The sequence below is a fragment of the Camelina sativa genome, chromosome 19 (assembly GCF_030686135.1).
Source record: "Camelina sativa cultivar CO46 ecotype springtype chromosome 19, ASM3068613v1".
NCBI classification, from domain to species: domain Eukaryota; kingdom Viridiplantae; phylum Streptophyta; class Magnoliopsida; order Brassicales; family Brassicaceae; genus Camelina; species Camelina sativa.
The window spans coordinates 25,320,922-25,331,190 of record NC_141898.1 but is presented as its reverse complement, the minus strand read 5'-3'; the positions used below and the strand labels follow the sequence as shown (position 1 = coordinate 25,331,190).

General features: G+C 31.1%; 2 protein-coding genes across 2 annotated transcripts; one reads left to right on the top strand and one right to left on the bottom strand.

The window, feature by feature from the left end:
- Positions 1-301: 301 nt before the first annotated feature.
- LOC104767121 (spermidine hydroxycinnamoyl transferase) lies at positions 302-1,986 on the top strand. Its single transcript, XM_010491151.2, has 2 exons — positions 302-1,317; positions 1,457-1,986. Exons 1-2 carry the CDS (start codon positions 354-356, stop codon positions 1,846-1,848), a joined length of 1,356 nt encoding a protein of 451 aa, XP_010489453.1. The 5' UTR covers positions 302-353; the 3' UTR covers positions 1,849-1,986.
- On the bottom strand, positions 1,922-5,005 carry LOC104767120 (GDSL esterase/lipase At2g19060-like). The gene is made up of 5 exons (XM_010491150.2): positions 4,655-5,005; positions 4,290-4,414; positions 3,844-4,068; positions 2,684-2,930; positions 1,922-2,376 (listed from the first exon to the last, which is right to left on the bottom strand). Exons 1-5 carry the CDS (start codon positions 4,968-4,970, stop codon positions 2,171-2,173), a joined length of 1,119 nt encoding a protein of 372 aa, XP_010489452.2. The 5' UTR covers positions 4,971-5,005; the 3' UTR covers positions 1,922-2,170.
- Between the last annotated feature and the right edge of the window lie 5,264 nt (positions 5,006-10,269).

Here is a 10,269-nt window from a genome sequence, read left to right as displayed (position 1 = left end):
ACTTTGTTGGGATTAATTTTTGTATTTTTGAAGTTATACATTTCCTAATATATGCTAAAGTGTAGAAGGAACTTTTTTTTTTTTTTTTTCATGGAATGTTCAGCATCAATGTGAATATAAATGAGAGAAAGGACAATACGCATGATCATACAAGTACAACTGAACAAAACTAAACCTTATTATCACTTCCACTAAATAAGCTGTTTCAAAGGCAACAAACTAAACCACGAGAAATACATTTTTGACTCGGTGCTACAAACTTAAGATAAAAACCATGTTACTGAAAGTACTATATAAACATTAGTTTAGCACAAACTTTTAAAAGAGAAAAGAGAAAAAAGGGGGTTTGTGTTATGGCTCCCATAACTTTAAGGAAATCTTGCACTATAGTACCGACCGAACCAACGTGGATCGGTCGGTTTCCATTAGCTGAGTGGGATCAAGTTGGTACAATAACTCACATTCCCACCCTTTACTTCTATGACAAGCCATCTGAATCTTTCCAAGGCAATGTAGTTGAAACCCTTAAAAACTCGTTAAGCCGTGTGCTAGTCCATTTCTACCCTATGGCCGGCCGTCTACGTTGGCTCCCTCGGGGGCGATTTGAGCTCAATTGTAATGCTGAGGGAGTGGAGTTCATCGAAGCTGAATCCGAGGGAAAGCTTTCAGATTTCAAAGATTTCTCTCCCACGCCGGAATTCGAGAACCTTATGCCGCAAGTAAACTATAAAAACCCTATAGAAACGATTCCTCTATTTTTAGCTCAGCTTACCAGATTCAAATGCGGTGGTTTAAGTCTTAGTGTAAACATTTCTCATGCGATCGTCGATGGCCAAAGCGCGCTTCACTTTATTTCTGAATGGGCGAGACTCGCACGTGGTGAACCGTTAGAAACCGTTCCATTTCTCGACCGGAAAATCCTCTGGGCTGGCGAACCGCTCCCACCGTTTGCATCGCCGCCAAAGTTCGGCCACAAAGAGTTTGATCAGCCGCCTTTTTTGATTGGCGAGAAGGACAATGTAGAAGAGAGAAAGAAGAAAACGATTGTGGCGATGCTAAAACTAAGTAAGTCTCAGCTTGAGAAGCTAAGAAGTAAAGCGAACGGAAGCAAATACGCTGATCCATCGAGAGGGTTTACAAGGTACGAAACAGTCACGGGACATGTGTGGAGGTGTGCGTGTAAAGCACGTGGCCACTCTCCGGAGCAACCCACGGCTTTAGGAATCTGTATAGATACTCGTAGTCGGATGCAGCCACCTCTTCCACGCGGCTACTTCGGCAATGCTACTCTTGACGTGGTCGCAGCAAGCACCTCAGGTACGAGTTTTTTTTTTTCTTTTATTATTAAATTTGTTTTGTTTTCTTAATCTTCTTACCTTCTCTCTTGGGTTTGAAGATAGGTTAGTATTAATTCTACAATGTAACGTTTGTTTCGATACTGTCTTCATGCTTATAGGTGAACTGATATCGAATGAATTGGGTTTCGCGGCGAGTTTAATCAGTAAAGCCATAAAGAATGTGACAAACGAATACATGATGATTGGGATAGAGTATCTCAAGAACCAAGAAGATCTCAAGAAGTTTCAAGACCTACATGCCTTGGGAAGCACGGAGGGTCCATTCTACGGAAACCCTAATCTTGGACTGGTGAGCTGGTTAACTTTGCCAATGTACGGCCTTGATTTCGGATGGGGTAAGGAGTTCTACACGGGACCAGGCACGCATGATTTCGACGGCGACTCACTCATCTTGCCGGATCAAAACGAAGACGGCTCGGTGATACTCGCCACCTGTCTACAGGTGGCGCACATGGAGGCCTTCAAGAAACACTTCTATGAAGATATCTAGGCTTATATGTTGTCATAAACATGACGTATAACAATATTTATGCATTTTCATTTGAATTATATTTCTGTTGCTATGGTTCTTGAACTGTATTGATAAATTCACACATATAAACTACATACAGTATTATTGTTTGGCCTATAAGAAGATTGCTACTGAATTTAGAGATCGTGCTTCTCCATTACAACATTTAGTAATAATCTTGTAATGAATTGGACTTAGAATGGGTTATTGTTTGGTAATGATCATTTGTTCTTTTTTAATATGATGAATTTACGTGTGTATGTCTGTATACTAATAATGTATACGCATTGTCCAAATAATGTTATATAGTAAGCAGAAAAATGCTGTAAGGAGACGTAATGAGTCCGGAAAACGCAGATTGTGCCACCACCTTATTGGCTGCTTCTGTGCTGTGGACATTGTCCCAGTACACGTAGCGTTCTCGAGACGGACAAACCGGTTTATTTGCGGCACAAAGTTCTTGCCCCAATTCTACCGTACAACAACTCTTGTCTGTTACCGTAAACCCTACAAAATTGTATATGATTAGATGATATAAACAGAATCGGAAACATCATATTGTTTCTTGCAAGAAACAAACACCATTAAAACCGTACTTATTCACGATATTATATATATTTTGTGTAGACGTGTGTGGTTAATGGAAAAGATTTTATGATTAGTAATAGTACGTGATGATGACACAAAATGTACTATTTTTGAAATATTTTAATAATCAATGTTTTTAGTTTTGTTCAAATTGTTTCCTATTAGGTAAAAAAAAAAAGTGAGTTATATATATATATATATATATATATATATATTGTGTACATACCTAAAGCGAAATATGCAATTGAATTTTGGCCGCTGAAGATATCAACGAAGGTGAACTTAGCATTAGCAAAGTTTCTGTTAAATTCATAGACAAGTGCTTTGAGTTTCTCATTGAAAGGTTCAACCGCTTTGTTCACTTCAGCAGCACAGCCATTACCGCCACCATGGGAAGCAATCATACGCGGTGTGCACCCGAGTTTACTCACCCCAAACACCGCCACCTTCCTTGCTCCTAGGACGTACAATGACTACACAAAATTGTATCGTTATATCTATGATATATGATTAGCAATATACAGTAGAGATATAGATCCAATCTACTCCATCATTTCTACGTTTTTTTAATATTAAATTGAAAATTGGAGATTTTTTGTTTTTATTTTACATAATATAGCAATTATTCAATTTCCACATTTTTCCTACAAAAACATAATAAATACTTCCGTCTTTGATTTGATTATGTAATATAAATGACCCATGGCATATAAGTAGTGATAATCCTACTATATTAATTGGAAAGTACAAATATGAAACTAATCTTAAAATGTGTAAAAAATTACATTTAATTGTCATTAGAAAAACTTAATAAAGATTAATTTATTAAATAAATATAATTAATTAAAAACAAAAATTGGGGACACAGAAAATAAAATAAATTGTTGAAAAGTAAAAAAAAAAAAGATCTATTAGAATCAAAACTAATTCGTACTTTGAAAAAAAATTAACAGCTAAGATTTTAAAAATCTAATCGAATAAAATCTAAAGTTTATTACATGCAAATATTTTATTGAAAGGTTTTCAATAAATATTTTTAAAATACAAAAATTTTAATATAAGCAAACCAAATTTTTAATCACAAATCTTTATAAATAACATAATAACAAAATAAATTATTTAAAATTTTCATCAAATAAAAATTTCAGCCCTGGTTTTCCGCGGGTTAGTAGCTAGTGTATTAGCAAATGCAATCCAAATTCCGATAAGATCGTTCTACAATTATAAAATTAATTTCAGCTTTCTTATAAGTAAGATAATACTTTAAAACTAGTCTTGAACAATATAGAATCAATAGATATTCAAAATTTTGTAGTGATAAAAAATATATACCTAATGTGAAATTTCTACAAAACAATCAAAATTGAAGGCATATATTGTTAGTACCTTCAAATAAGAGCGATAACTTTGAATGAGAGAATCAGCATATTGGTCGAAATTGAAATTGGCATTGGTAGTGTACGGAGCTGGCATGAAATAGTTGTTGAGATAATCATTGCTTCCAATATTAATTGTGTATAGACACTTCTTCAGCTTCTCTTGTGGAACATTCGCCGTCACAATCATCCTCTGGTGATTCGCTATTTGTTTTTCGAAACTGATTCTTTCACCCTATATAATCCATAACATTAAAGTACGTATTTTTTATTATCAATATTAACTGGATATTTTTGGAAAATTTTCTATGTTAAGTCCTTAAAAGATTTTGTCTTCTTAAATGTAAACATAATGAAAAAACGATTACCTTTTTTCATCTCTATTAATGATAATGAATGAAAAAAAAAATCTCTATAATCTAATCTCTTTGGCCCTGAAACTGGTTAAGTTCTTACCAAATGTTGGCTAGTTTCTTCACGAATTCCGCCACCACCAGAAGCGTAGTTTATTCCGGTGTGAGCTTGTTCAGTCGATGCTTTAGTGAATGGTGGAATGTCATAACTGATTCTCACTAGTTCAGCTGAAAGGAAAAAAAGAACATTGAAACTCATTTATAGAGCAAAATAAATAGAAGTATATGGTTAAAAAAATAAGTGTATACACTAATTCATTTGATCATTTGCTAAAACCAAATAATACCTACACTTAAAACTTCAAGCTAGGTCGTTATGCCACTTTCCAATAAACAGAACTAATTAGTAATTTATATCATCAACCAAAACAATATCGGCGAAAGAGATAAACCAAAATTGAAGCTTACCGATAAAGTCTGGAATGTTACGACCATTGCTGAACCGGCCGGTAGGACCTCTAGCGAAATCAATACCGTAAGGTAAATAGTTGACTTTGGCCAAGGAGTTCAAGTCATTGTTGTTACCAGTGTCGAAGACGGAGTCTCCGAAAACGAAATAGCAAGGCACTTCTTGTCCACGAACTGCCTCGGCCATTACAAACGCCGTGGCAAAAGCCCACATCAATGGTTTGAACATTCCCTCGGCCATTTTTATGCAAATAAACCAGAAAAATAAAATGTAATGACAACTTTGATGTATGGAGAAAAGTCTATATATAAGCATACATACAGCGAGACACACACGCAAGACAATAGATAATGAGTAAATCAGTGATGTTTAATATTTGTTTTTTTTGTTTGTTGAAAGATCTTCAATAATATTCAACTTGACGTAAATCAATTTTTTTTTTTGGAAAAATATCTTTCAAAAGTCAACTTGTAATGAGAAAATTATAAGTTATTTCGAGAGGGAAATTATAATTTATAATGAGTAATGTAATTTTCTATTAAATAACTATAATTAAAAAATAAATTTAATAATGAATGAAACAGTATTAATAGAAAAATAAAATTAAAATACACAACTCTTAAGAACAAAATAAAATAATTTTTAAATATTAAAATAGTTTTTTAACGAAAAGTGATGATAAATAGACACAACTGTAAATTCTATATTAAGTTTTATTAAATTTCTATATTACTATTATCATTTCTAAAATTTTAGTTAGATTATAGAATAACATTGAATATTAGATATTAATATTCAAATTATTTATATTTAACATAAAATAAAAAATTTGTTTCAATAACAATGATTTGTTAGTTATTGATGAAGAGACAACAAATACATAGAGAGTTCAAAATATATGACTATTTGAATAGACACACCTATTAGAACGAAAAGTTGTGAAGAAAAAATATGAATAAAATATAGTGAAAAGACACAACTCTACAATGAACAAATACAACTGTTTGGAGTTTTTAAAAAAGAACAAATGAAACCAATTTTTTTACAAAAAAGTACTACGAAAAGTCTCAACTGTTGTTCTTATTTATTCAGATTGTTATTATTATTTTTAAATATTAAAATTTTTTTTTTAACGAAAAATTAAGATAAATATACACAACTGTAAATTCAATATTAAGTTGTATAAAATTTCTCTATTGCTATTCAATTATCTAGACTCAATATAAAATGGAAAATTTGCTGCAACAAACTTGTTAGTTAGTGATGAAGAGACAAATATAAAGAGAGTTCAAAAAGCATAACTATTTAAATAGACACACCTATTAAAACTAAAAGTTGTGATGAAAAAATATGAATAAAATATAGTGAAAAGACAAAACTCTACAATGAACAAATACAACCGTTTGAATTTTTTAAAAAAGCAAATCAAAACCTTTTTTTTTACGAAAAGGTACTACGAAAAATTGCAACAGTTGTTTGTGCACTTGATTATACCTACAAACTCATATAAACTGCTTTTAAATAGAAGACATCTTTATTACCATATTCAAAAGTCAAATCCAAAAGCTTATTATATAATCCATTTAACTCTTTGAAAAAGACTCTAGGTATAAAATTAACTAAAATTTGTAGATTAGATTCATCATTCCAAAAATCTTTTGTTAAATCAAGAATTGGAAGAATCTCTTTACTTTTAAAAGAATGAATGCTAGAGAATAATTTAGAGAACTGTAAAAACCGTTGAGATTGAAATTTTATATTATTTGGTGTCATGGCAAAAAAATGAAAACAGTTCAAACAGACAAATATATATAGATTTCAAAAGATACGAATATTCGAATAGACACAGCTCTATAATGAGCAGTTGTTACAAAAAAACTGTTACAATGAACAATCAAAACTTTTTGTTAAACACATAATTTAAATTTTCTACAGATTTTTTGGAAGATTATCCAAAATGTACGATTGAAAAACATAACCTTTGGTAGCATTTATTCGGATTGTTACCATATTGAAAAGTCAAATCCAAAAACTCACTATGTAATCCATCTAACTCTTGGAAAAACACTCTAGGTATTTTCATTAAACTTTTATATTTAAAATTAACGAAAAAATGTAAATTAGATTCATCATTCCAAAAATCTTTTGTTAAATCAAGAATTAGAGGAATTTCTTGACTTTTAAAAGAATGAATGCTAGAAAATAATTTAGAAAAATGTTCCAATCAACACAACTTTACAGTGAACAGTTGTAACTTTTCATAAATAACCGTTTCAATGATCCATCACAACTTTTCAGAAAATATCCAAAAGGTACGATTGATAAAACACAACTGTTGGTCGCATTTATTCGGATTGTTATTATTATATAGATTTAGGGCCTATCGATTTTTAGTTCGTTCGTTAAACAATATGCGACAGCGATTAAGTAAAACGGATCAAGTAAATCTTATCGATCCATCAGCCCATTTTCATAGTAAATAGGCTAATACATCGTTTAATGAACAAACAAAATTAAACGATGTTAAAACCGTAGGTGAATGCGTGACTGTGGCCGAGTTCTTTGGTCGATCTCTTGACCGATGGTTTAATTAGTCTCGATTGCTTGCTTGTCGTGGTTAATATTTTTATAGGATAGGATAGTGATCCAAATTGCTTAGTGGATGCATGTTGTACTCATTCATTAAACCCGGGCCATCCATCAGCCAATTGTCATATCGACCCATCCTTGTCCCATCGGCCCGATCCATCGTTCACTGATGCGACCATTTACCCGACATTTCCAACTTCACTGTCACTCGTACTGTCACTTATACTAGACACTATATTATCCTATTTTCAACCAGAAACTTACATGCCTGCATCATCAATCACTGAAAACTTGGGATTATTTTTCTTTAATTCAAACATTTGTTCACTACTGTTACTTCGGTAGCCTCGAACTCTCCATTCTTATTAGGATCCCCTTAACCTATCGAACACATGGCTAGTGTCTGACTGTACCATCGTTTGTTGCTAAGCGTACCGCTGCACGTACCGATGCACATACCGCTACACGTACCAGTATCGTACTGTGTGACACATACTGCTACTCATACCGCTATTGTACCGTGACTCGTACCACTAGGTTATCTAGAGCGGGTAATTACAGAAAACCTCGTGGTGTTTTAGCAAAAACTATTTAATAATTATATTTTTTTGAATTTGAGTCTAATACGTAATATTTGGCTTCATGAAGAACCTTTGTTTTTTTATATATCTTATTTAGTTGAATAAAACGACCATATCTTCTTAATTTAAAAAAAAATAGATTAATTTGCAAAGTCGACGGACTGGACATGTTTGGCGTTAATTATTGTGATGACCTCTACAATGAGCTGTAGTTTGCTAAATTATTTAAACTTCACACACGTCGTGAATCCCATCAAACTAGGGATTTGGTTACATATATATGCAAAATTAAAAACAACCATAATGACATGATAATGTTGTCAAAAAAAAAAAATGACATGATAATGAAATTACTATAGAGAGAACGGAAAAATACAACTTTAATCTATAGATAACACCTGAAGCGTTACAAGCTCAACGGATATACTCAGCACTAAGACAGCTCTTAGTCTGACATCAAAGTTTTTGTATAAAGATTGAAAAGAAAAAAACTAGGTAGAAACTCTTTATCATAATACAAAAATTCTGATGAACACTAAAAGTTTTTTTTTGTATTTATTTGGGTGGTTAATCTTTTATAGAAGACTGTTGAATTTCTGTTGTGTAAATAGAAAAAAGAAGATGTAATTTTTCCGTTTTAGTCTTGCTCCAAGTAATTTTCATTCCTTATATAGAAATGCTTCGACTCGTAAAAACTAGCGTTGGTTACTTTTATTTAGCATTATTAAGAGGGTTTCGTGCACTGCAGTATTCATTTTGTTTTTTCGAGTTTGGAAAACTAAGCCATCTAACGTTGTTATTTTAGCTTAGAAAATTCAGTGACGTACATAAATTTGCATATAATTTTTTTTTTCTGTTAACATATATCATCTCATAAAGTAACCTTCACCAGTTGAACAAAGTCTTCTGAAATCTTGTTAAATAAAATAATTGAATTAACGAACAAAAGTTAATCATCATACATATATTAGCTTTATTAAAAGAATGTAATATTTTTATTAAAAGAATGTAATCTAATATAATAAAGTAGGGTTACACTTCTAAGAAGGCTCTAACTGTTTGCCACGTGGCACACGTGGCACCTGTAGTAAATCCTACATCTATCATTTTTTTTTTATTCTCATGTTTAAACAAATTGTTAGATGGGTTGTATGTTATGTTTGTACTAAATAGTTAATGGACCATTTTAACTAAGCCCAACAAATCTATCGTCTACTGCAAATTTATCGACTTATTCCCAAAGATAATAACGACAACGGAATTTATGAGTTCCCGTCTTTTCCTCTTCTACGTCTCTCTCTCTTCCCCACAAATAAGATTATTTCCAATTAAACCACAAATAAAACACTTTTAATTATTTAAATTTAACTCACACTTTAATATAAAGCTAAAATAAATAAAAATCAATTAATTATTAAACCATAAATAAAACACATTTAGGAATGTACATTTAACTCACACTTTAATATTAAAACTGAAAAAAATAAATATTTCCAATTACACCATAAATAAAACACATTTTCCATATAAATTTAACTCACACTTTAATATAAAACTGATAAATTGTTTCCAATTAAACCATAGTTAAAATACTTTTAGTCATACAAACTTAACTCACACTTTAATATAAATCTAAAATAAAATAAAAAAATTTCAATTAAACCATAAATAAAACACATTTAATCATATACATTTAATTCACACTTTAATATTAAAAAAATAGCATTAACTATATTTCTCCACTTAATTTTATTCAAAACACAATAAATTAGAATTAACTCTCATACATTTTAGTTTCCAAATTGTAACTGTCATCACTTCCCATCCTATAAATACTCATATTTTTAATTTTCTCATTCTCTTTCACTTTTTCTTAGATATTATACATCTTTTTTTGTGTTTTTTTGTTGGTTGGTTGGTTGTTGTTGTATGTGTTAAAAAAAAATGAAATATCCTTTTAAAAGCTTAATTCTATATGTTAATTTTAGAGACTATATGATATGTATCTTAATTTTTTTTTGATTTTTTGAAGATTCATCTCTATTCTCTGCAAAACAAACATTCTCAAAATCAACCTATTAAAACTTACAGACCATTTGTCCATATGTCAAAATCCAAATATTATCACTTAACGAGTCCATATTATAAATAACTCTTGTACATACAACTAGCCTAGATTTTAAAGTTATTTTTTTTTCTCTAATAGCATCTATTGCTCAACCGAAGCCATATATTCCTCCTATCTCCAAGCTAAATTACCAAAAATTTCCATAAAAGGTAGTAATGTCTAAACTATCCAATAACATGAACAACACATCCACTTCGAATCCCAATAGTTCAAGAACCAACACTTTATTGGGTGATTAGTCACTTCTTTAGAATATATATATTTTATATGCAGGTTATACTATATTATATTCAGCTAATTCCTATGTTTGACTCTA